This window comes from Nipponia nippon, unplaced genomic scaffold, assembly GCF_047370975.1.
Source record: "Nipponia nippon isolate SJK-2023a ecotype South Korea unplaced genomic scaffold, ASM4737097v1 scaffold_3, whole genome shotgun sequence".
In the NCBI taxonomy this organism is placed as follows: Eukaryota; Metazoa; Chordata; class Aves; order Pelecaniformes; family Threskiornithidae; genus Nipponia; species Nipponia nippon.
The window spans coordinates 25,497,501-25,525,230 of NW_028262347.1; the positions used below are offsets into that span (position 1 = coordinate 25,497,501).

Here is a 27,730-nt window from a genome sequence, read left to right on the forward strand (position 1 = left end):
ACTTGTTTCTCTATGAAAAATACAGCAAACTTGGCCTGTATAACTATTCCTTATAAAGCCATCTTACATAGAAGCAAAATATTAGCTTGTAATCCCTTTATAAGGGATTGGTTTGTGTTTGTGTCCATGCCTAACTTTTTCTGTTTCCTTTTTTTCTCTTCTTTTATTTTAAAAGGTATTTCTCAAGAGTGACCGGGTTGCAAGAATGGTCCACAGTGGAGGATGTTCCGCAAATGACTTTAGAGATGTTTTTAAGAAAAACATAGAAAAGAGAGTCCGAAGTTTGCCGGAAATCGATGGATTAAGCAAAGAGACAGTGTTAAGTTCTTGGCTAGCCAAATACGATGCCATATACAGGGGAGAAGAGGACTTTTGCAAACAGCCGAATAGAATGGCCTTAAGTGCTGTATCGGAGCTGATTCTGAGCAAGGAACAGCTTTATGAAATGTTTCAGCAGATTCTAGGGATCAAAAAGTTGGAACACCAGTTGATTTATAATGCCTGCCAAGTAAGTATTGGTGTCACTCGGTTCCGTTGTGTTCAAAGTATATCGCCCCCGCCAACAGGTCAAGTGCTTCCTCCCTGTGTGCAGAAGCCCTCAGTTGTAAGTACATCTCCACAGTCAAGGAGATGCGTCCCCTCAGGAAGGAATCTGCACCGTTTGGTCGCTGGAGAGCCCTTGGAAAAAGGGTATGGCAGATTATACGGTATTTATGTTACAGGGATCTCCTGACACCTTTTACGGTGTCACAGCTCCAGTGGTTTGGGTGATTCTGCAGAATGTTCTATGGTCTATATATCTGCATACCCTCATATAAATTACATATGTATGTCTGTACATACATTTGTGTGTATGTGTATACATCTTTAAAAGACGTTTGCTGCCATAAATAGATAGGTGGCGGGTGTTTGAATTCAGGATGCTCTTGGCCATCCAGTGTCTAGAAGTTCGGTATGTTAGAACTCAATGTGCTTCATTTCAAACACCATCTACAAAGCTAATTTGCACATTTTTACCTTGATGTTCTGTTGGATAAGAGTGATGTTCCCCATAAATTACTGAGGCCAAGACAAACAGTCTATTCAGCAGCCATATTTGGATTTATATGTATAATCTATTGCTAATCAGTAGTGTAAATAGTATGTAAAAATATTTTAGCTGGACAGTCTTCATAGTGATGCAACTATAAATGAGCAATTACTTAGGGAGGAAAAACCTGAAAAAAGCAAGGTATTTTTGGAAGTCTCACAGCCGACCAACGTGGATGTGGCATTTAAACTGAGCTCACACAGCTTTCTACACTGTCTATAAAATAGTACACCGGACTACAGCTAAACTGTTTTTCATATATTATGCTGAAGGCTGGCTTGTAGTTATGGGCCATCTTAATACGGGTACAAAGGAGGAATCTTGGACATTGTTGCCTACTTCATTTGTGGAGTAGTGTGATATGAAATCGTGTAGCTGTTCTATGACTGAAACATCTGTGGTGTTTAATCCTTCTCAGGGTCATAGATCCAACCTTCGTAATGAGAAAGTGTAATATTTTATTCTGCATCAAATTATGAGGGCTTCTGTGTTCACTGTGACCTGTTTACTGACAGAGTGGAAAGAGACTTCTGAATGAGCAGTGTTTCAAATGGAAAGATAGAAAATATTTCTTCTTTTTTTCCTGTTTGCCCCATTTTCTCCTTTTGCCTCTTAATTCCCATACGTGTATATCATGAAGCTAACCTCTGGGATATGCAGGTCGGTAACAAGATGAAGGAGCACTGAAATCTTGGGGGATAATCCTTCATATTTGGTTTTTTTTTTATATATAAGAGAACATAGAGGTATAGGAGAATTAAGTTTGGAAAAGACCTCAGGAGGTCGTTCAGTCCAACCTCCTGCTCAAAGCAGGGTCAACTGTGAGGACAGACCAGGCTACTGAAGGCTTTATCCAGTCAGGCCTTAAAACTTCCAAGAATGGAGATAGACTACACAAACTCTCTGGGCAACCTGTTCCAATACCTGAAAACATGAAAAAAATAACTATTACTTTCCCCCAAAGTAGATAACCCGTTACTTATAGTAGAAATTCTGTATGGATTCCTCCCTCCTCTGGTGTCTGGTGATTGCTGAATCTTACTTTATATGTCACTGTGAACAGTTAAAATCTGCTATTAGTCTGTGTTGTGCTAGAGGAACACAAAGAAACGTGATTGTAGAGCTTTGACCAATTAAACAAACAAAAAAATTGTTTCTTTAGTCTGGAAGTGGTTCTGATGATACAGTCCATGAGGGTCTTGTGTTTGTGTACTTGAAGGCTTCTTTGTTTTGGTTCTTAATTGTAGGAATGTTGATGGAACAAAGCTGGTTGGCAAATACCAACAAATTTCTATCTCTTCTTGGTCCATAACCTACAGAGAGACTGAAACATCGCAGTGACTCATTTTTTTTGTCTTCTGCCACGGTAGAATTTTGAGCATGGGGTGATGTTCTTTTCTATTTTCTTTTTTTAATTGCAAATTAAAGAGGAAATAATCTTGTGGTAGGGAGGGAGGGAGAAAGACTGATTGATCATCCTGATGTGTGCAAAGATGACTCCATGGCATTAAGAGAAGACTCTTCCCTTGCTCTTCCTGATTTCAAGCACTGAATGTTGTAAAATCTCCTGTGCAGGTCTCCAAAGTACACATTGTTTCCCCTGGATTCATGTAAATATTGCAGGATGGGAAGGTGTGTATATATATATATATATATATTTTGGGAGCAGGTATAGGAGCACCTACATATTTCAAGCTGGGAAGAATGGAGAGGGAAAGGCTTCAAGCCTATACCCTTCTTGTTTGGGGTTCTAGCTTTCTGAAGATTTTAGTTTTCCAAGGCAAGGATGAGGTTACTTTGCTAAAGCAAAAACTTTCATGAGGTACTCCAGCAGAGTTGCTACCATCCATACATTTTATATCCTGTTCCTGTGGTCCAGTCAAGCACATAATACACCAAGGGTATGAGGAGAAGTCTGCTGCAAAGAAAAAGACAACACTCCTGTCCTTCCCAGGAAGTGTATTGCAGACAGCAAACAGTCTCTGATAATGTGATGCCTTTTCTCCTTTGGCAAAATCCCTTATTTCTCATTATAGTTTTAATAAGTATTTTAGTTTAGGCTGTATCTTATTCCTTTCTATTGACAGTGTATTTATAGAAGATGAGATGAAGTTAGGCTCGGATTTCAGTCAGCACCAGCAGTTTTCATTCTGCCCTAGAAGCCTCTATCTGTCTTTGTATGAAAATGCGCACTTTCATTTCCCGTTGCTGCTGCTCTTTAGAATACTAGAGACTTGCAGATAATGATAATCAATAGTGTCTGGGAGCAGTGAGATAAGTGAAAGTCCAAACAGATGTTAAAATTGTATTTTTGATAGAGGTTTTGATGAGTTGGCTTCTAGCCTGTGCTTCTAGCAGGGAATCAGATATATGAAATTCTGTATATTTTGCAGCTCTGAGAAACAGCTGCCCTTAACAGCAAATCTGTACAGTTACAATTTGTGCAGAAAACTGTCTTTTTCTCCCCCCCCCCCCCCCTTTTTTTTGTTCCTTCCAGCCCTTTGGAAATAGGAAACAGAAAAATGTCTTACAATGTCGATGATAAGAGTAAATTATCCTGCACCTACAGGGCTGCTAAGCAGACAAAGATGCTATTTGTAACAGTAGGAGGTATTGTCTGCCAGCCTCCTCCTTGTGACTTTCTCTGCATTTAGAAACTTTTTATTGGTTTTCAGCAGCTTTTGCTCCCCAGCCCGTTCTAAACGGAGCGTTCCCTTCAACTCTTAAACCCTTGGGTATCTTGCAGCAGCTCCTCAGACAGTTCTGCTAGGGTGTGGGTTACTGCGTGTCCACAGAGGTTGCCAGTCTCCGTCCTTCGTGTGACAGCAGTGAGAAACAGTGTTCGCTCAATCAGCACAAGAACTGAATCAAAAATAAAGTGAATAGTAATAGACCAGCTCTCTGACATTGTCCAACACAGTCCATATAGCTATGAGAATTTTATGCATTTTTCTTTGAAGAACAACTTTTTGTCACAATCTTTTAACATAAACTAAATGCCTAAGCTCGTCCTTAGGTAGTGAATATTAACAGGGCGTTCACATTAGGATGTCGAAGACTTCTTCTATGATCTTGTTTTCAACTTTACAACTTAGAGCAAGGCCAGCAACTGCTGCCAACCACCTATATCTCTTTGTGATTAAAAGATTCAATTTGATAAGTGCTGACACTTTCACCTGGTTTTTATTTACATTGTGTTGCCTTGAGCTGTGTTTTATGATAAAGAAATGATTGCCAGTTAGCTGGGACTTAATGAGCTCCTTGACTTGCTTTTGAGGTGCCTGGCCACAGTGTGTTGTAACGATTTCTTTGATTTATAGAGATCAAACATGATAAAGGCTTTTTTTCTTTTTTTTTTTAATTATTCACTGATGTAGAGGATAACTTTGATGCAGAAAGTCAAACTGAAAGTCGAACTCAAACTGATATTATTGTACCACTTCACCAGTACCAGAATTTCTGTATCAGGTGAATCATCACTCCACACAGAGTTTATTTTATTTTGAAAGTACCTGTATAAGGTTGACTTCTTTGGCTGATCTAAGCCCCTTGTCTTGGGTGCGGGGAGGAGAGAACAACACTGATTCTCGTAATGAAAGAATGCTTGCAAGTCACATTCTCTCTTCTGACAGGTAATAAATAATTTTGAGAATAATGTAGCAGTTTTTAAGAAGAATTATTTGCTAAGTCTTCTACTGCCAACTTTCTGGGAATCAACACAAATTAATTCTTCCAGAAATAGCTTTAGATGGTACTTTGCTGCAAGATATAATTTTCTGTTTAAAAGCCTTGTATTGTGTCTGGTTCACATCCTTTATTATCTTTAGCTTTTTCAAGATGTAACTCTTTGTATAAGTGTCTAATATTGAGAATGATGGACTATATTGTATCTTCCATAATAAATTCTTGTATTTTTAATTATATGAATATTTTCTGTGAAGAATTTCTCCTGAACTGAAGTCTGCTATGGTGCTCAATACAATTGGACTGTTTCACCCAGCACTTCACTGAAGTCTAGTTAATTATGCAGTTTTGGAAATAAGTCAAATTAAGGGCAATTTAATTTGCAACAAGGCCTTCATGACTTTTGAATGTTTGTAGTTCTGATCCTTTGCTCAGTAAAATCATGAAAAGTAGTGCAGTTATGTCATGGATCACAGAATTTCCCATACTTCTGCATATTTTTCTTAGAAACTTTCATACCCTGTATAAGTTATAGGGACAAATGCAACTTTATGAAGCATGAAGAATAATGATATCTTCGCACAGAAAGTTTCAGTGTGGAGTTGATAATCTTCTTGAAGTAATTAAACAAGTGTTAAGATTCCCTTTAGTATATAGACCAAAACTTAAACAGATTCATTAATTTTTTAAGTGAGGCAAGGCACAGGAAAAAATTGGTTTGGGCTGTATATTATACATATTGCGTAACAGTATGTGTTCTATATCTGCATCTTTTTAGTGAAAAGAAAAGATACTGGCTCCGTGAGGTGTTATAATGTCACCATGGCTTCAGCTAAGCCAGTATCTTTCCAATGATCACCAATGACTGTCATTACTTATTTCATGATAAATTATACCTGATACAACAAAGTAACCTCTGAAAAATGTTAGCGAGATCCATTGCTGTATTTTCAAGGTAGCATCGGGTGTTAGGTAAGGCATCCACTGATGTCTTAACGATGCCTTGGGCTGAAAATGTGCTTTTACCCAGCCTAAGATATTCCTACTCCCCTATTTAAAAAACAAACAAACAAACAAACAAAAAATCCGTTGTGCTGATCACCTGCTTTATACAGGAGATCTGCTACCTTCAGGCCTTACCTGGTAAGAGTGACTGCTGGGCAGCAAGTGCAGAGTAGGCAGGCAGGATAGGAGCATGGGGAGAAGCTGTCTGGGCTCTCGGTGGGCAGAAAGGACTGTAGTGGCATGGGGCTCCTCTTGGGAGCAGAAAAGCAATAATTTTCTGGGACTGTGTGAGGCTAGAGAGTTATAGTTAGTATTCAGGTGTTGACCACATTTTTATATGACAAACGTGAGTCTAGAAAGTTTCTGCACACAGCCACAACGCAATAACAATATGCTTCCTTACAGAACAGGTCAGTGCTTTAAAATTGTCATATGTGTCTGTCAACCTGAAAAGTGTTTCATGCCTTTGATAACAGAAACATTCAAGTGTTCACACTTCAGGCTTGTTCACACATCAACTCTATTGGTTTCTAGTACCTGTAAATACAAGAATATATCTTCTCCCTTGCCCTCCTCCTCACAAAAAAATCTGCTGATGGATTTTTGTTTGTGCTTCAAGGGGAAAAAAGATCCGCCACTATCTGTTCTTGAGCAAGAGCAGAATAATTCAAACCAAATATTTTAATGGGGAAATAAATTGTCATTTCTCACAGGATTTTATATGTTGTCTCTTCTTCATGAGATGTCACTCTTGATTACATGCACATAGGAGTTTAATATGAAGTTATTTCAACAGTTATGATTTCTAAATGCTTTTTTGCTGAGCTGCTTCATTTGTCTTTTACCTCCATTCGAGAGGTCTGGAAAGGTCTTGCTCAGGACAAAAGTTTCGGTGCTTTGGAAAGTAGTGCTGCAACGTCAAATGCTCCTCCTGAGATGACTTCTGTAATGGGACTGTGAGAAATCCAGAGCTAAGCTGAACAGTGTATGTCAGGCCAATTTGGAGTATCAGCTTAATAATGTGAGTTCTGGTGAAAAAGGAAGTTTTGGAACCCCCAAGTGATTCAGTTCTATTAACACACACTGATGATATTTAAAAAGAAAAAAAAAAAAAAGTTTTAGCTCCTGTAATCAAGTGTTTTTTCTATAATAGCAGAGTTTACTTTGGAAAAAAGTCTCTGATTGCCCCAAAGGGAGTTGATTTTTTCTCATTTACTCTAATGATACAAGAATGATGGAAAGAATATTAAAGCATCCTCAGAGAAGCAAGTTACTTTTTTAGCATGTTTAAATATCTGACTCTGAACAACGTTTAAAAGCCTTGCAAGTTACATAATGGAGAAGCACTTTGCAATATTTATGTTTGTAGTTGAAGGAATACTGAGAAAATACCAGAGAGAAATGGTGAGTTGACAACAGTAATGCATTTTCAGTACTTGAGGTATTGCAGTATCCTTCTGACATTCAGCTGTTGGGTGAGAGAAATTGGCTTTGACAGCTGCATTTAAAAGGAAAACTTGAGTGGGACATCTGAAAACCATGAAAATATTCAAAGGTTTACTTGTTCAGTACAAGTGCTAAGAAAAAACACTGAGGGATAGTTTCTCACTTTTAATCGCTTTTAAGACAAAATTCACTTGTGGATTTTTCTATCATCGAGCTCTCTTTGTGCATATGTGGCTTCTGTTCTTGTTTCTTGTTTTCCACCTGTGTGAAGGAGTTGGACATGGATGGTGTCTAGTAGCCTGAGAGACTACCAGCACTCATAGACTAGTGGATTTACTTATAGTTTCTAAGTTAGCATCCTTGTAGGCCTGTTCTCCTGTGTATCACCTTTCTTGTCCCGGGAGGTAAGCCAGGCTTGACTGAGAATCAGCAGAGAGAAGCTGGGAATTACCCATCTCCCCTGCTCAGTCTTGTGCCTGATTGAAATCATCAGCCTTGGGATTTTGGCTGCAGATCTTTCTTTCAAGCTGTTCGTTTTGTTTTCTGAGACTGTCTTTGGCATTCAGCGAGTGCAGGAAAACAGCAGCAGAATGGGCATCATAGCATAAAAAATAAAGAAGTTGGGTTTGGCTTTATTAAAGCAGATCCTTTTAAGCTTCTTCTATTTTTTTTACCTTTCCCTGTGTTTCTTCCCCTAAAATATTCTTTTGGAGCCTTCATGAAGTAATTAATGCTGTTTTGACATTCTCTTGAGTTCCAGATCCAAGGGAGTTAAGCTGCCTCAACACTCGAAGCCAAATATATCCAGCATTTAACTTGCACTTATATTAACATCACCAGTGCATTTGACTCATCATATTTAATATTACCAGCTGAGGATAACGTTCCTCTAGTTTGGTATTAAGCCACAAAAATAAATCTTTTCTCCCAAAGGCTGTAGTATTAATTTTTTTAAAACGTGTTTTTTGTTTTCAAGGAGAGATTCTGTGTCTTCAGGTAAATGAATACAAACCAAACAATTTTTACAGCCACATTTCCAGACTGATGATTAAGTTTATTAATGTGTCTGATTCCTCACTTATACGTGCATTTGCATGAATGCTTGTGAGCCAGTTGAATAAGGTAATGACCCTTAGCATGAACGTGTCCCCTGTTCTGCTTAAGACATGGTGGTATGCTGTATTCCCTCTTTATCAATTCAAAGTAAAGCAGTTTTGCTTAGAACAGTCACTTCCGTCCCAAGGAACAATTTGATTATTTAGGTTTGTTCCTCTGCAGGGTTTTTCATCCTGTGAGGTATCTTCAGCAGCCAGTGTGAAGCCCTCAGAAGCAGCCGAAAAAGCCACAGGAAAAGAATGAGCCCATGTTTCCGTATCCCCCTCACGCACTGGTACTGAATGTCTTGTTCTGAAGCTTAGCTGCTTTTTTCCCCCATTCTTTCATTTTTTAAGGGAGAACCCTCTTAGCTCTCCCTTCTTGAGAGGAAGTTTCTTTGCAGCTGGCTGCCTGGCCAAAGTTCATATGGGTTCCCACACCCCAGTCACTCCAAAGGGAAAGATGCAGGTAAATTTGGAAATGAGCAGGCTAATATATATGGTAGATACATACTTTAAACAGAAATATCAAAGCACGGCCGTAATAGAGGATAGACTGTCCTATGCAGGAATAATTGTGTATGTAAAATGGCTGAGAGATCTGCAGCTCTCTTTGAATATGCTATAATTTGTGTATTTATTTTTTATCCTCTAGGAAGGTGTTTTTGTGGCTGTCGTAAAAATGAGAGAACTCTCAGGTCACCTTTTCAGCTGTCTCCTCTGCTGAGGCTGTCCTAATCTCTAGGATCTCATCTCTCAAGCTCTAATCTTCCAGGCTGTCCACCCCAGACACCCTCTCACCCCAAAAAAGGATTGGTTCTCAACAGAAGAGCCGTCATGCAAGGAGATGCTCCTTGGCCTGGCATTGATTCCCGCATTTTATATTACAAGACTCAAAGATAGTTGTTCCCATCATCCAGATTCAGTCTGGTGTCAGTGCTGAGGCTGTCTGCTTTGTGATGAGATGTTCATCATTTCAAACTTCCAACATGTTTACAAGAAAGTGCCTGTTTCTATAGGTCTTCTATAGGTAGGTAGATGATCTTCATTTTAGTTTTGTGCTACAGGCATGAAAAATTCTCAGGCCAACTGAAATAACCCTTTTTTCGGTCAATAACATGAGTAGAGAGAAGAGAAAATAATCACAACCCTCAGTCTAAAAAGCTTACAGCCTACTGGGAAGGGGAAAAGTAAGAGGAGAGTAAAAATAGGATTCACCTGTACTTTGTGTCCTCTATGGGCATCTGTTTCTTGAGATAATAGATAAATAGACTGAATTTCAGGCATTTTAGCTATAAACAGGAAAAGTCTGAAATAAAACTGAGGCTACTTATTTAGTAGAAATGTTGACTTCTACCTGCTGTTGAAAGGAGCAGTTGTATGGTAAGCATGCTAGGGCTATGACAGAAGAAATATCCCTTTGCAAATGAAGAAAGGGGAGAGTCAATCCCTCCATCACCTCTGAATAAACTCTCTTCCTGACTGGTCATGCAGTGCCAAGCTTTTCTAATGTGGGAAGACTAGGACTGCCCGTAAATGAGGGAATATAATACTGAGCCATGCCTGAGAGAGCCTCCAAAGGTGTACACAATTTCTGGGGTAGCTTTGTTTTATTCCTAGGAGCACTGTAAAATCATGCTCCAATCAGTCTGGCACAGCCTCCTCCCCATACTGCGTCTTTCCTCAGGAGACTGGAGGCAGCAGGATCTTGCCTGAAACACCTGTCCCTCCGTAGGGAAACTTATCTGACCAATATTCTAATTTTACCATACTGGAGCAACTACTATGTTTTACAGATGGATAGCAGACTTTCTGTAACTGGTGTTTTCCCACCTGTTTAATGTTATTTTCCTCCCATTCCCATGTTTCCAGGAGGGTGGAGGCTGGAAGCTTGTAACTTCTGGCAGCAGGAAAGGTCTCCCTGTCTTTCTGCAATTGTTCATCTAGAAAACTGGTTGAGGACCCTGGCAGCAGAGGAGGATGAGTGAGTCCCGATGCGGGAAGCATGCTTGTTGGACACCTCAGGTCATGGGATTGGGACCAAAGCACAAAGAGGAAGCAGCAGTGTTTGGTGACCCCACCCTGTCCAGGACAAAAGCACCCATCAGCTGGGCATCCCTTCTTACTTGCACCTAGCCTGGATCTGTGGTGTTGCAGAGAGACTGCTGAGGCCCATCTAGCCTTCCAGCTACTGCCCCTTGCTGCTTGTCTGTGCAGCACCAGTGACGTGGCCTTGAGGAGATCAAAGGTGACTGTAAGACTCTGAGAGCAAAGACGGCCCAGGGTCACACATCCAACCTGCATAATTAATGTCATCAGTGAGGCTTTGACCTTTGGTTGTGGCACCTTGTTTTGAGAAGAACTAGTAAGAAGTGATAGAATGAATCTGACAAGAAAGCATGGACATGTTTGTAGACAGGATTGCTAACCTAACATGGAGGATTTTAGACTAGTTTTGTTAGACGATAGGGAGCTAATCTCAGGGTTAAATGAGAAACCAATGCATGTGGAGAAGATACGTATGGTAGAAGGCTACAAGGGAGACAGTAATGTTCCTTCTCAGAACAGAGACCATTCATAAATGTGTCTACACTAATGCCTACACTGTAGTGGCTACACTATTTGGGCAACAAACAAGAAGTCCAGTCTCTGGGTGAATATCAGAAGGGAAAGTACTATGGGTAACGATGCGGCGAGGGGCAGTTACTGACCACCTGAAGAAGAGGATGAGGCTATCTATAAACAACTGATAGAGGTCTCCCAATGCCAGGCCTTGATCCCCACGGTGGATTTCAGACACCTGCCACTAAATTCCTGGGAGGGTAACATAGCATTGCGCAAGCAATCGAGGAAGCTTTTAGGCTGTGTTGGTGAAAATTTCTGAATGCAAATACAAAAGGAGCGGTTGGGATTAGTGCTCTGTTTGACCTGCTGCTCACAAACAGGGAAGAGTTGAGGGTGAACATGACCACAGGTAGCAGCTGGGCTGCAGAAATCGCCAGTTAGCTGTTCAGGAGTTGGAGGAAGGCTGAGAAGGTAAGCTGTGAACTTACCCTCTATTTAAAGAATTGCTATGCAGAGACCCTTGAGAAGCTGCCATCTAGGGAAAATGAGAACCCAGGAGTTAGCTGATTTCTTAAGAAAACATACTAAGAGCTCAGGAACAAACCATACTGTTGTACAGAAAGTTTGAGAGTTACAGGTATTATCTTAGTCCCTGGAAAGACTGTGGAGCACAACCTCTTGCAATCCATTTTCATATGCATAAAGGTAATCATTGTTAGTTTATGTGGATACCAAGAGCAAATCATGCCTGACCAAGATGGCTGCTTTCTTTCATGAAATGATGTAACTATATTGATAAGGAGACCAGTGGATGATAATGTACCTTGACTTCAGTAGGGCTTTTAACATCATTGTAAGTTTGTAAGTTCAGGAAGTGTGGTCTGGACAAGCTGTCTATTAGAGGGCTTGAAAATTGGCTAGGTCGCTGTGCTGAAAGGGTGGTAGGCAGTGGTTTAAAATCTTAGTTAGTAGCTGGGAACACAGTACTCCAGAGTTTAGTATTGTTAAGTATTTTTATTGACAGTTTGGATGATGAAACAAAATGTATCTTCAGCAGATTTGTGGACAGTACTGAACTGAAGGGGAGGGTGATGCAGCTGGCATGCTGAATGGTTAAGCGTGATCTTGAGCATTAAGCTAACAGAAACCTCATGAAGTTCATCAAGGAGAAGCAGAAGGTTTTGCACCTTGAGCAGGGTAAGTGAGCATGATTATGAGCTGAGAACCAACTGGTTGAGTTGCAGCCCTGCTGAAAAGCATGGCATGGCATGGGGGGTCGGGGGTGTGCGGGACGGATGCCAGGCTGAATAAGAGCCAAGAACATCCTTTAATTGCAGATGAGATAATGCTGGGCTATGCTAGAAGAAGCATAGGTAGGAGACTGAAGGAGTTGTTTTTCCCCTCTGCCTGGCAGTGGTGAGGGAGCTAGACTTGAGTAGCCTGGGAAAGGGGAGTCTAATGGGTGGTCTAATAGCCTACCATGAGCAACTTGGAGGGACGTTTCAAGGACAAAGATGAGGTATTCTTGTGTAGTAGCAGATATTATAACGAGAGATAACTGTCACAAGCTGTGACTTAGGAGATTCAGAATGATCATTAGAGGAAAACTTCAGTATGAAGGTAATGAAGCAAAGGAACAGGTTAGCCAGAGAAGCTGTGGAATCTCCATCTTGGAGGTTTTCAGAACCTGGCTTGACGTAGCCACAGCTGACTCATCTACTGTTACCACAGAGGAGGCTGGACATTGCCTATCTAACCAACATTGCCTATCTAACCAATGTTTCCATGGTGCTGTGTCTTGTACTTAGAACAAAAATTAAGAGAATGTTGATAGAAGTGGTACACAATGGTACACAGTTCTTGATGCAAACACCTAAATACTACTGTTTATATGTTTGCTAGGTATCAAACCCTTGTTGCAGTCAGTGGCAATCTAGCCAAGCAATGGAACCTAGAGAGGAGCATCAAGTTGACCGTTCCTTGCTATTCAGCTGCTCTGTATGAGGCTTCTTAAGTAATGGACTAGCGTTTAACTAGAGTTGGCTGCTTGGAGACCCTACAGAGTTTTTGTCACTAGAGGTGTTTTCATGTGAGTTGCAGAAATAAGTGTCTAGGCTGGGCCGGAGTTCATCCCTCTTTTGGGATACCTGATGTACTAGGTGTTCTCTGACCTATTTTCCAAGATATATGTTACCAGTGAAGTTGTTTGTACACAGGGGAATTTTCGGATTACAAAGCCTTCTTCCAGAAGAGTAACAGTTGAGTGTAATGTAAAACAGATGTTAGCTCTTTTCTTGCATCACAAAAAAAAAAAAAGAAGTTCCACTTGTTAAGGACTTACTAGCTACACACTCTTAAGAAATATTTTTTCATTTTTCTTGTTAAGGTCTTTTTCCTGATCATTAAGTAAACAGAACATAGACTGAAGATCTATAATATGTTTTCTTTTGGACCTCATTCCAAACATGAGCTCTTTCTTCCTTCTGACAGGCACTGTCCGCCCCCGCCCCTGAGGGCCGGGCCTTTCACTGCGGCGATCGCCGGCTTTTGGCGCCTCATTTTCGCGCCCTTTGTGCCCCGCCGTGCCCCGCGGCAGGGGGACCGTGGGGCGGGGCCTCTCCGTTAACAGACGGGGCCCGCAGCCAATGAGGCTCGGAGAAACTTCTGGATCGTGGCCAGCGATGGCCACAGCGCCGGTCCCACCCGGGGCGGACGTGGGCGCCGCCGGAGGCCGCCGGGAGCGGGTTTCTCACAGCAGCGGGTCTGCGTGCGGAACCGCTCCCCTCGGGCTGGGGGCGCCGCCTGAGGAGGCTTCCCGGGAGTGAGCGCCCTCGCCTCCTCCGGGTGAGCGATTTCTTCTGGGGGTCTCCTTGGGGGAGCCCTCGCACCGCACCGCCCGCCCCGGGGAGCGATTGCATCCTCCGGGTCCTCAGGGGAGGGAGGGAGAGCGTCCCCCCTCTGTGAGCGAGCGTGTGCGCCCTTGGGATCGTTATTCTCGTGTGTACTGGCGTGCAGTAACGATACCCGACTGACACCCTAGAACCTGTTACGTGTTCATTGTTATCAGAGTGTTGACGGATTTCGGTTTTCCCCTGTTTCTCATTGGTTTCTGTTGTGCGGTTTTGGTTGTTCTGTGTAATAAAGTTGTTTGAGGTTGTCCTTCGTTTGGGTTAGTTCTAGTGTACCTCCATGACACTGCTCTCAACTTGCAGCCAGGAATGCCGTTGTACTCCTTGTCGTCCTGAGAATGAAGAATAGGAGGCAAATTAAAACAATTTGATTAATACAGTCCACAGAGCTCTTCGCTTTTGGGAATGAATGGAGCAGAAAGTTGGTGAATATCTGGCTGTGGTCACCTGAGCAAATTTTCAACCTATCTGGTGATTTGAAAGAAATTTGATATAAGAAAAGAACTTAGAAAGGTTTAATTTGAAAGAAATTTGATAAAAGAACTTAGAAACGTTTCTCGGAGTACTGTGTAAACAGGTTGCTCGATTGAAATAGCAAGTTACATATCTCCCATCAAGCAGAACAGCTGGTCATATCTTACTGTGTACCCAGAGTATACACATGGAAAGAGAGCTTCTTACGTGCCCCAGCCGTCGGGGGAGAACCTTCATAGGTGTGGAAGTCAGTTTTTCATACTGCAACACAAATCTGTAGATGAAGCTTGCCTTCTTACACATTAATCTCTAGATTACATCTGTTTTTCAGTTCTTACTCAGGTATTTGGGATTTTTATTTTTGTGGATAGGTATGTACACATCACTAATACCGCTGACTTCTAGAAAAAGGTACCAGTACAAAACATTCTCCAGCTGATGCTATGGTATTGAACAGAAAAGGAGAAAATGGGATTCCATTCCTGTCATCATCTAGCTTCTCTCCATCATATTTACAAACAGCTCCAGTAGTAGATCTATCCAGTGATTTTCTTAAATAGTTTCTCTTGAAGAAATTATTAGCTGTTTTTAAAAAATATTATTTAAATGCTCAGATATTGTATGTATTTAAATACAAATGCAGACTTTTAACTAAATAGAAACATCTCACCTGTTTGAAAGAAGAACTCTTTATATGCAACTGAGTGTTTCGGTCTGGGGTGGGTTTTTTTCATGGTGCATTTTGAAAGCAACATCATACACAGTTTTTTGAAAATCTGTGATAAATCAGTGCTTCAATTGTGAGTTGTCAGCCTGAATTTTAAGTTTTCCATCTGGTTAAGTCAGCCACGTATAATTTTGGGGGGAAAAATATTGGCATGACATTCAAGGTGTTTTTGCTTACTTAATGCAATGCTCATTAACATTTATTGCCTTAATTGCATATATTCCCTTAGGTTTCAACATGCCAAAGAAAATCTCATCAGTGATTAATAAGGCAAGAAAACATTCTGTGTGATATTTTTGGAGAGTGAGGAGGGTAAGCAAAAGGAGAGGGGATTTCCTTCTGAAGCAAGGATAATTTTAGGAAAATATAAAACACTGTGATATAAATATGCATATACCAACAAGGTTTGCATGCTAATCTTTGGGTTGTCTTGGATATGGTAATCTCTGTGCAGGTGGTGGGAGAGGAGGAGGGCGGAAGGGTTTTTCTAAGGAGGATCAGGACATGAGTCAGAGCTCTTTTAAGGCCCATCGCTTCCAGTTAGGGTGGATGTGGGAGGGTACTCCCTAGCCAGAACCTGAGAGCAACTTGTATTGAAGGAGACAGCCAATATCTATTTCAGCAGGATCTGGGGGAAGGTGAGAGGAAGAATAAGAACACCCATTTCTTTGATCGTCTTACCAGAGATTACCAGTGCAGTTGGGACCTCCATGGTATTTATGGTAGGCGTGTAGATAACTGCTTAAGTGCTTTTAATAACTCTCTGGAGGCTTCTCTGTCTCTCCATTGATTACCTAGGCACCCTAGGTTCCTGAGTTAAAAGATACTTTATTTGGATGGTACAGTAGGCTCTACGCATAGCTCTGAAGCTTTTTTTATTGCCTAGCTGTAGGAAGAACACCGATACAAATAACAAGGCAAAGACTTGAGTGGAAAACAAATAAAAGTTAAACTCTTTTGTGTGTGGATATTTATAATTTTGTGATTGCAAAGTTGGGGTGGAATGCATTTTGCATAGTTAGCAACAACTCAAGAGTTTGACTTTTACATTGTGGAAGACACAGTGCTGTGATGAGTGTGTAGTGTCTGTCTTGACAGCATCCCTGAACTCCAATATCTGGATGTGAAAAACCAGATACAGTTGGATAAAATATGTTTACAGTATGACATATTACAGATCTTAATTTTTCTTTTCCTGTTAATAAAAGAATGATGCTTTGCATCCACATCCTTGATTCATCTTCTTAATATTTAGAGCGATTAGATCTGTAAATATTAAGAACCTGCCATGATTCATTGTCCTTCTCTCTCAGCACAACATGCTTTCCTCAGGTTTTCGTTCTGTCCAGCAGAAATGGTTGAATATTGTAGTCTCAACCAGACAGAAGGCAAACCGGGGTTTTCGCTATTGATTGTGCAGTTGTGACAAATGCCAAGAGAATGAGAGGCAGAAATTTCCGTTGCTTGTAGTGACACTTCTGAGCTGTGCTAACATTTTTTCTCTTCTGTAGTCCACTACTGAGCCACTAATGTGGATCCTAATGTGATTCTAATCATCCTAATGGGGCTTCTGGAGTTTAATGTTAACACTTTATTTTAAAAACAGTGCTATTCTTAAATGGCCAATGGGATGACTTGTCATCAGTCTATGACACTTTTTTTCTGACTGGCCAGTTCTGTAGCAAATATCCAAGGCCTGATGGTAGTGTTTTTATGGTGCAGTCTTGATATTTTAGCAGGAGATTTGTGGGGGAAGGTTTCTCTTGTTTTCCTTTTGATTGATTCCTGGCAAGTTTAACTGTGGTTTCTATCTGATTCAATCTATTTAGAAGTGTTGCGTCTTTATTCAGCACCTTCATGAATGTCCTGGGGAAGGCAGCGTAAGGGAAACCTCGGAGTTTACAGATGATAGTAGACTGTTTTGGGTACTCTAATGTTGCTCTAGTTGCAGGAACTCCAGAAGGACCTCACAAAACTGCATGGGCAACAGTGCGGCAGATAAGCTCTAAGGTGGCTAAACTTAAGGAGGAGAAACAAGCTGGCGCACGCCCACAGGATGCTGAACTGAGCATGGGCAGTTACAGCTCCAGAAAGACACTTTGGGTTTCCCTGTGGTGAAATCATTAGTTCAGTGTGCAACAGCAGCATTGTTTTCCTGCTGTATCTTCTTATGCCCATATGTTGAGTACTGTGTGCAGCTTTGGTCTCCCCATCTCAGGGATGTAGGGGAGGTCAATGAGGACTAGAGGGTGGCATTGAAAATCACGGAACAGCTGCCTTCTGAGGAGAGACTGAATGGGCTGAAGCTCTTCAGTCTGGAGGTGAGAAGGTTGACGGGGAGGAGCATGGTTGAGGTTTACAAAGTTATGAAGGCAGTGACCAAGGTGAATGCGTACCTTCATTCACCAAATGCCACACCACTAGCAACTGGGACACTTGAGGAGGTTTGTAGAAGATTTAAAGTGGATGCGACGCTTCCTTATCTGGCTTTTGGAGAACTTCCAGAACTTTTTGTCATAAGGAGCAATGAGGGCAGACAGCAACAGAAGGTTCAAAAGGGTTTGGACAAGTTCCTGGAGAACAGGTCCATAAATTGGTGCTAACAGGACTAGGCCTGGATGTGCTCTCTCACATCCCTCATACTTCCTTGGGCACCACAACTATCATTAGAGGACTTCAGCACTTCAGAGAACAGCCGAGCTCCAGCATTTTCCCTAAATAACCTCAGCAGCTGTCAACTGTCACACAGTTCTGGGCTGGCTGGACTGTTTGTCTCATCTAACAGGCTGTTTCTTATGTCTGTCGCATGCAAGATGGTTGTGTAATCCAGAGAGAAAATAGGAAAATACTTCCTTTAAAATTTGAGGGATGAAACGGGAATTATACATATGTATAATTATGTTTTATTATTTGAAGAATAGCATCATTTTATGAGATTGGTCAAAATGCCAAAAATAAAGATACAAATCTGTAGTTTGTAAAGTGAGCAATTCAGAATAAAACACAATTTATAATTCTTTTTTTTTAAATTCTTATAGGACTGATTTGTAGAAGTGGAATGGCTTCTGTAAACCAAACGTTCTATCAGTGTGCTAGCCTCAATTGTCTGTATATGCTTTTAAGCTTTAAAACAAAGAATCTGTCTGGTTTTATGCAGGCTTTAATGCATGTCTACCCATTGTTTCATTGGGAAAGCCAAGGGTCTTGGCTTACATTAAGCTTAAAGTGAATTGATTCTTGGACTTTTTTTTTGAACAATTTATAAATGCAATGTAGGTAAAAATAGGATAAACTAATTGAATTGCTTTTAGTTTTATTATTTAAATCTCGATGGTTTACCTAGTGGAAAGTGCATGCAGATAGTGCTCATGAAAGCAACAGCCATATTACTTCTAAGCATGCATCAGAATAAGTGCTGTGAGATACGACTCTGACAACAAACAAGGAAGAATCACGCAAAGGGTTACATGTATACTATTTTCACTGTCCACAGTAGCCACTAGATATGTACAACTAGACGCATACTTAAATTTCCTTCTTTTTTTGTCTAGCCTCTTTGAGTAGGGGCCACCATTTGTGTAAAAAATGGGTTGTAGTTGCATTATGAAAACAAACAGAACTACAGCCAAGACCAAAACACACCTGGAGAAAGAGGCATGGTTTGCAATTCTGAGACTCTGCTTTATAGAATAGAGCCTCTGGTACAAAAATCATGTGAAGTGAATGTTCAAGGAAACTAAGTAAGATTGAAGAGCCTGTTGTTGCAGAAAAGGGCATCAATGTAGTGAAACTATTCTTGGTCAGTATTCTAATCAGTGTACATACACATCCACGTTTATACAATTCATAAAATTGATATGTCTTGATTCTCTTCACTGCAGGGAAAGTCAGATGAGCACTAGAATCATGGCATTTATGGACAAGCTTGTGACAGTGTATCAACACTGATATGAAATGAAAAATCATTTATATAGTGAATAACATAAAATTCTGGGTTTAATGTTGGAGTTTTCTTTTTTAATTTTATTTTTAATGGGTTTTTCCCTCTTGGAATCTGCAAGTAGTAAGGTCCGAGTAATATAATTCTAAGGCTGTGCAAAGAGTCTTTGATAGTTACAGAGAATTGCTATCATGAAAATACAATCCAAGAAACACTAGCTAAAGACAGATCATTAACTGTCTAAGTACCTGTGGTCTGATTTTTTTCTCTCCTTGATGCCTAAACAGACTACTGTGCATAAATAAATATTTTAAATATTTGTATCTAAGTCAGTGTATCTTTTTTGCTAAAACCCCACATTGCATAGTTAACACCCTCTGTGAACCAAATAAAGCTTCAACTTTTATCTTTGCATTAAATCAGAGGAAAAACTAGTAGCAGACTCAGTATTGTAACAGAGTTTTTCCTCTGTAAGAACGAGGGCTTAGCAGACTTTCTTCAAAGGTTGTCATCCAAATACCTAGGCAAAAAAGCCAATTTCTGTGCATTATTGATTTTATTCATTTATTTACAAACCACATGTCAAGATTTGTCCAAGAAGAGGAACAGGTCTTTTAACTCTTGGAATTTAGGTTAGCAGACCACCAATTTTAATTTCAGATCAGTGATCTAAAATAAAATGGAAAAAATGTTTCATTTGGGCAATCGATGCAGAACAAGGATATGACAGTGCGTTGTGGAAAAGACCATGCATATAAACTAGTGAAAATCCTGTCTGGGAAGCCCTACTCTCTCCTCAGCCCATGTAGATAAACAGAGTGCTGGGGTCTGTTCAAGTCCAAATAGGCAAACAAAAGCCTCATTCTTTATTATGCAAAGACATTTGCGCTACTTTTCCAAGTCTTCTTTTCACAAAGTATCAGTTCCAGTCAGTAGATGAAAATATGCAATAAAATATTGAGGACTACATTTTAATTTGGCTAGGACAAGTATTAAACCATTAATTTATTTTTCGATTTTCTTCAGTAAAGATAATACTAAGCAGAGGATATATGTTGCATTTGAAGAATCCTTTGAAGCTCATCTTTTTAAAGATTGGGTTATTCTTTCCCATTTGGGACATATCATTTTGACTAAGGTTGCCTGGTGAGTTTAATCAAGTTAGCTGTTGATAAAAGGCATTTAACTTGTTACAGTTTCTCTAAGAGGTTAATAGCAGTCAAATATGAAAGATGATTGTTAGGGAAACGGTCATTGAATAAAGTTGCATTGTACATCTGTACATTGCAGTGTAAAATAAACTGTTTCTTGCTAGGGATTTTTTCAGTAATACGTGGTATGTATTCTTCAAATGTCTTCTCACTTACAGTGTTGGCTAAGTACAGTTTGACCTATGAACATATAGTATATGACTGTTGACTGGCTTTGCTCTTATCTGCGTTATTAACTTGTTGTTAACAATACTGGCTACAGAGAAAATGCTATGGTAATTGCTTGCTCTGTTCATCTGTACACTCTCTGTCCTAATTTTGATATTTATATTATTGTAAAACTATTGCTTTCCACCCCACCCCCCCCCAAAAAAAAAGAGGAAAAAAAATTATAGTAGTCAATAGGAATTTGTATTAAAACAAATTAATTCAAACTGATGTCTGAGCTTTTTGCTGGCACTGCATTGCAAGAAAACTGAGTGATCAGCTTGGCCAATTGTCTGAAAGGCAATCTTCTTGTGCTCTATTAGAGCAAAATCAATAAGAAAAGGTGATGTGGCGTGATGGTGCATTGTGAAATGTTGTTAGAACACCTCATACGGGCTTTGGACCTGTAAGCTTTTACAAGTCTACTTGCTGCAGACAGACTGAAAGTAGAAATGCTTTCAGTGGTTGCCAAGTTTGTCTTTTGACTTAGAATTAGCTGAAAATATGTGTACTGGTATTCCACAAGAGAAGTAATTTAAAAAATAGGTGCTTCCCCCCCACCCCCCCTTTATTTTAACCATTAACAGGTTTTTCTCTCTCTGACATTCTTGTTCTTATGTTCCACTTGTACAACATAGAAGCAAAATTTGCCCATCTCTGAGTTTATCTGCCCAATCTAGCAAATTTTTGTTGTTTGTGTGTGTTGACTGGGAAAAGGAGCGAGTTGGGAAGAGGGGAGAGGAAGATTTAGGAACTGAGTTTTTAAAGTTGTTCTTTTGCAGAGAGTTCTGTGGGAAATCCACAGGATTTTACCATCGCGCAGGCAAGGTCAGCGATTTGCATGATACGTGACAGGGATTTTGCAGGGTGCAGAGAACATGAGAATTTTTAAATACCATTTTATTCATCTCTTATCAATCTGAATTAATTCACTATTTATACACAAGGAAGAGAAAAGATCTTAAAATTGAAGCTGAACAGCATAGCCTCGTCTGAAATTGAGGAGTGACTACATTTTCTTTCCTCTTACAGCTGTGTCTTTCTTGCTGTGAAACAGGAGGTAGAAGGTTTATGAAGAGGTCCAGTAGAAGCCATTTAGAAAGCTTCACATGTCCTGCCCTTTAATCAAATCTGGTTTTTTTCCTCCTATAGGAAGTGGAAGCAATTTACTTCTGTCACGACTTTGTTCTTCAGAAGTTGGGTCCTGTTGAATTCATGTCCAAAAGTGTCTGCTGTTGTAGACTGGAGTTGGGCGCTCTGTTTTTGGCCTGATATGAAAGTTGTTGATCTTCCTGCTTTTACATATGTAGCTGCTAATCTTGGTTCATAAGCTTGGGAGGCTTCGGGAATCTCTGCAGGCTGTTTGTGTTCAGCTCACAGCAGCTCCTTAATGCTGTAGAGAATTGCAGACACCTTTAATCTCTTCCCAGTCTGTTCCTTTAGAGCAACTCCACCTGTGTAAAGATAAGAACGGGAAAAAATCCTGTGGGTCTTAGAGGCGGCAGGTCTGTCTGAAGCAAAACTCCTTTTTTTAGCGTCCCAGATAAGAGTAGCAAGGACAACAGTCTGAAAAACGCTGGTATTTCCATCTGCTACACCTACTGCCTGCTTGCTGCTTACTTGATTGACAACCAAAATTGAGCACTAGGAATTCTCTGGCATTTGCTTTTTCTTCCAGCCTTGCTGCTGGATGCCATTAGTTACTTCCAGAAATCCATTTTTTTCAGCATTATATAATCATAACACTTTTAATCCAAGCCCTTTACTCCATTTGGTGTGTGTTGACAGTTTTTGCCTTGGCTGTCAGACAGTAGTCAGGGATGGACCCCGCAGGTTACCTCATGTGGGCATCCACAAATAACCTGTCAGCTCAGCAGGGCCCAGACTTGGTTACGTGTGGCAAAAAGTGGCTGTGAAGAAAAAAACTACCATTACTTGCACACAGAGTGAAAAGACTTTGAATTTGAGTTGCAGAAATAAGAGCAAGTCCTAAGATATGTGAACTGTCAATTTAGTCATTAAATGTAGAGAAATTTATATTGCTATGGGCAGGTAAATTATCGTGGTTTAACCCCAGCCAGCAGCTAAGCACCATATAGCCGCTCGCTTGTTTGCTCCCCCAGCAGCAGGATGGGGGAGAGAATTGGAAGGATAAAAATGAGAAAACTAGTGGTTTAAGATAAAGACAGTTTCATAGGTAAAGCAAAAGCTGTGTGCACAAGCAAAGCAAACCAAGGAATTCCTTCACTACTTCCGATCGGCAGGCAGGTGGTCAGCCACGTCCAGGAAAGCAGGGCTCCATCATGCCGTAACCGTTACTTGGGAAGACGAAACGTCATCATGCAGGATGCCCCCCCTTCCTTCTTCTTCCCCCAGCTTTATATACTGAACATGACATCATATGGTATGGAATAGCCCTGTGGTCAGTTGGGGTCAGCTGTCCTGGCTGTGTCCCCTCCCAACTTCTCGTGCACCCCCAGCCTACTTGCTGGTGGGGTGGGGTGAGAAGCAGAAAAGGCCTTGACTCTGTGTAAGCACTGCTCAGCAATAAGGAAAACATCCCTGTGTTATCAACACTGCTTCCAGCACAAATCCAAAACATAGCCCCATGCTAGCTACTGTGAAGAAAATTAACTCTATCCCAGCCAAAACCAGCACATAAATGTAATTTCACGTTAATGTTACTGTGAATTAGAAAGCTGCAAGGAAGCTAACCAAACGTTAATAAAATAGTGACTTGGAGGAACTATCAATTAGTTTGAGTACTTGTGAATGTAAAGAACAATAACTTGCAGGAGGTCAGTACTCATCCATACTCAAACTGGTCTTGTTTCTTGGGCGAAGGATATCTGACTGAATTTCTATGTAAAGAAATGCAAGTGAGTGCCATGGGCTTTAGCGCAGTACCTCTTGGCAGCATTGGTACCTTTTTTACCTGAAGTTGCTCTTGCACATTAACGAGAATTTTTGCCAGTGTACCGTTTTTCTTTTGCACCAAAATACACAAATATTTTACAGCCTTTTAAGTAATATTTTTTAAAGTTATTATTTACATAGGAATCAAAAAGTATGCAGTCTTTTCCAGCCTTTTAAAATATATAAACATTAACTCATTCAGATGTATTTCTGTTCTGTGCTGTTCAGGCATACAAATTAAACAACAGTTTGTCAAGCAAGTTATCATGCTGTTAATCCAAATAGTGATTTTTAACTCTGATATGCTTACAGTCTTTCTTAAATGAGCAAATAATCTGAGGAGAGTAGACTCCATGCATATCCGAGACAGAGAGCAGCATGTCCTGAAGATGAGTCTGAATGCTGAATCTGATTAATCTCTGGTAGTGGCTGTTTGCAGCCTGATTGCTGCAAACTTCATTTTTCAAAGGTTCTTAACTTGGCCAGAGGTGAGCTGATTTTCACAGATGGGGCCCTGCTAAATTTCAGATCCTTACTCCAAAGCAAGACGGTGCTAGAGCTCTTTGACAAGATGGTCACCATTTGTCTTATGGATAAAGCAGTGTATTGTCTTCCCTGGTCTCTTCAGAAGCAATGGAGTGTTTTGGTTGACATTGTTAAAGCAGAAGTTTGGAGTAGAAAACTTCAGTCTGTCTTTTAGAAGTCAACACTTATATAAGCAACATCCTCTAATAAGAATTGTTGGGCAACTTGCCTATTGAGGACGTTCCCACTCCGTCTCTACTAATAAAGAAGTTTGTAATAAAAATGATTGCCCTTTTCAGAGTGAGAAAAAATAAAGGCAACTTCAAGCATTAATGAATAAAAACATTTTCGAATGAATAGCTTGATGTCTAGCGGTGGCAGGTTCATTTTAGAAAGCTGTTTTTGTATAACACCATTGGGGGGGGGGGGAAGATGAGCTACCACTTTCTTTTGAATAAAAAGTAGCTTCTTATTCACCCAAGCGTAGTCATTCATAACTACTGATTTTTCTGAAGAAGCTTTTAAAATCCATATAATCATCATTGCAAAAAGAAAGGGCACAAGTGACATAGCTGTCTTATTCATACTCTTGCTCAGTTGGGAATTTTCCTACTGAATTAGCTAGCCCTCAGAAGGGGTGTCAGTGTCTTTGCCTAGGTTTTACAAGTTTTGGGGGCCAGATATATGGCATTTAGGGGAAACATTGGTTTTTTTGGTCAGGACTTCTAATGTATTTTATACTGAAAACAGGTCTCTGGTGTCTGTCGAGTCTTCTGTAGTGCGATGCTACTAAAATACTGACTAATTGGTTGTGTGAGGTTTAAGCGACATGAGGAGCATCTCTGGTGTTGGTGCAGTCAGTGACTAGCTATGGTGTATAATTACTACCATTGCAGAAAGCTGAAATGTTTTTATTAAATGGAATTTATATGTACCCTCTTTTAAAATAATCTCTAAGGCTATAACTTTTTTAAAAAAAACATGCCTTCATATTTAAAGGTGGGAAGCATTATGTGATGCTATGTAAATGCCAATTTTAAGTGATGACCAATCAGTGATCTTTTTTAACCAAATTTCAATTGCAATACTGAGAAGAATCTGAGGTGCTATTCTGCAATGTTACGTTTATATTATTTTCTGTGCATAGTGTCAGATGCTTTTCTGTTTTTTATTTAACAGTTTGAAAATTACTACAATGGTTGTCATAACTGTGTATTCCACAGATGTCTTGGGTATGGGTTTGATCCACGAATAAGGAATTAAGAAAAAGGGTACACTTAATGTTAACCCTTGTCACTGCTTCCCACCCGTACAGTGGGTTGTATCAAGTGTCTTCCGTGGACACAACTCACAAATTCCAAATGCCACCTGCACTTTCAGAATCTACTCAGTCTTACTGTTGTTGTCACTTCAGATTCAGTTGATAGATAGAGTATGATTGATTACACATTCATAATCACAGTCTGCTTTGCTTGCAAAGTTGTTTTTAATGCATTTTGTTGAATTTAGAGTAAAAACAAGTAGAATGACCTTGCATGGAACGTGATATCAAAGTTTCTGTTTTTCTCATTGTCACTTCATTTTGCATACTGCAAAAATACTGATATCAACAACTTTACTGCTTATTAGGACAGCTGTGAATGACCTACCAGTCATTCTTACCTTGGCTCTTTTCTATAAGTAAAGCAGCGTTCTTCGGTGTGTCACCTCTTCAGCTTCTTTCCGTACCTTACAAAATGTCATTACATACATACATTAACAAAATGATTAAAATGTATAAGTATTTCAGGAAGAAGACTGAAGTTTAAAAATAAATAAGTAGGGAAATCAGCACATTTTTAAGTATTCAAGTACAAACAGATAATGGGAAGCAATGCATAGTTAAGGAAAAAACATTAAGATTTACAAAACCAGGTTACACCTTCATTAACTTAAATGATCATTTCATGTGGTTTTTAAATGGAGAATTAACTAAAGATCAGTCTTCAAACAGAAGTGTTTGCCTCTTCAAATGAGTTAACAATAGAGGCATTAATTTAAGTTGTGCCTTGGCGCAGGAAAAAGTTTTAGCTTCATTCTGCTCTCCCACACCCTCCTTTTTGCAGAAATCAAAATTCAGTCATCAAAATTACCTTCAAACAGATATTTTTCAAGCAATTGCCTGTCATGGGATGTATTATTAAAATAATGTTGACTTTCACTTAGCCCAAAAAGGAAAACCAAATTGTTTTTCATAGTAGACTGACTTTCGTACTGATTAAACAAAAATAATTGCAAAAATTATGTGTTATAATACAAAGGAAAATGGAAGTTAGAACTATTCTTGATGACAAGTTCAATAAGAAGTCTCTTACTCTTATGGAATGGAAGAATGCAAATTTGGGAATTTATCTGAAATACTGTAATTGTATTCTGAAAACCTAAAATATTTGCTTTCATTGTGAATGCTCTTGCCATTTATGCTCACAGTCAAACTAGCAGCAGATTTACAGACACATCTAGCGGGAGGACCCTTCCAGTCTGCAACATGATCCATCTTCTACTCTCTAGTTTAAATTTGAGCCTCTTTTAGGGATGCCATCAGGTTTTGTTCTCTTGCTTTCTGGTAGTCTGGATCAGTTCCTGCTAGGATCTTGTGAGACGCCAGATTGCACAGGTGACAGATTGCATGTTCTGTCATCGCTTCCATGCTAACAGTGGAAAATGTTTCATCCTGTTGCTGAATGTGGTCAGACTTGCATTATCCATAATGCTGTAATTGACCTGTAAGCACTGGATAGTGTATTTCTAATTATTCCTTTTTAAAAAAAAAAAAATTGGATTTTGGAAGAAAAAATGCCTAATTTTCAAGACGGCCTTCATTCAATAAGATGTATTGAAATTAGCTGAGGAGCATTGCAAAGGAGCTGGTGTTATGTATTTGGCCTGATGCACTGAATAGTGGTCTTACTTAAAAAGCTTAGTTTAATGTAATCAATCATTTACCAAACTAATTGTGCATTCTTTAGCTGAAGATGTCATTTAATTAGAGAACCAATTTTTTGCCAGCTTACATCCCTAATCAATTTAAGGTTGGTTTTGTTTGTTTTTTGTTTTTTTTTTTTAGTGAAGAGCAATTCAGGTATCTTTAAACCATAGCCGCATACTAAATGCAGCATGTCGCATCGTGTCTGTGGTTAGCCCTAGGGACAGAGAGCACCCTCCACTGGGGCTCTGTCTTTGTCCTTGTTTGCCATTTATTCAGGTAAGAAGGCAAGTTGTGCCTGATCCTTTGCAGATGCATCACGCTTCTTCCTCTTAACCAGCCCTGCAGGTCAGTGCGTTGAGGTGAAGCCCCACTTCACCTGCACTGCCCCCCCACCACTGCCTTTAACAAGTAAAGAGGTGAAAAATGAGTTGGGGAGTCTCTGTTCTGTTGAGGTGAAGAGATGTGTCCTTCCACTTTACCTCCCTGATTGAAGTCAGATATTTAGTCATGACTGTTCTCTAGGTATGAAAATACTGGAGGCTCAAAAATTGGATATGCTTTGATGTGAGCGGTTGGCCAATATTTGGGGAAAAGAGCTATGTGAGTGAAATAATACCATACTTTGAAAATATAGCCACACAGTTTTCTTTCCCTATAGCTATATATTTCTATACAGGAACTCATGGCACCAAAGAGCAGATTTCTGTGCCAGCATTTTCTGAGTCAGTCAGTCCAGTTTTCTCCTTCATGGAGAAATGTTTTCAGCTGCTATTTTCATAAGGAAATAATGCTGCTTCTGTTTAGCCTGAGTATTAAAAACTCAAGGGAATGCTGGCTACCCTTCAGAGACCCTGGCTGCCATGTGTAACTAACTGGTGGCCATTACATTTCTTTCATCTTGGTAAGACTCAAAGCCATGTATTTGTTTAGTGTTTTACTGACTTTAAGATGAAAAGGATGCAATTCATT

General features: G+C 40.0%; 1 protein-coding gene across 13 annotated transcripts in view; it reads left to right on the forward strand.

Moving 5' to 3' along the window:
• The window catches only part of CADPS2 (calcium dependent secretion activator 2), a 324,205-nt gene that overhangs the window by 107,954 nt on the left and 188,521 nt on the right, over positions 1 to 27,730 (forward strand). For all 13 annotated transcript variants that reach the window (XR_015706229.1, XM_087764100.1, XM_087764101.1 and 10 more), the window contains exon 3: positions 176 to 508. Coding sequence is in view for 12 of the 13 variants with exons in the window: in XM_087764100.1 (XP_087620226.1) it covers positions 176 to 508 (333 nt within the window). In the remaining variant the exon portion in view is untranslated. The remainder of the gene's footprint in view (positions 1 to 175; positions 509 to 27,730) is intronic.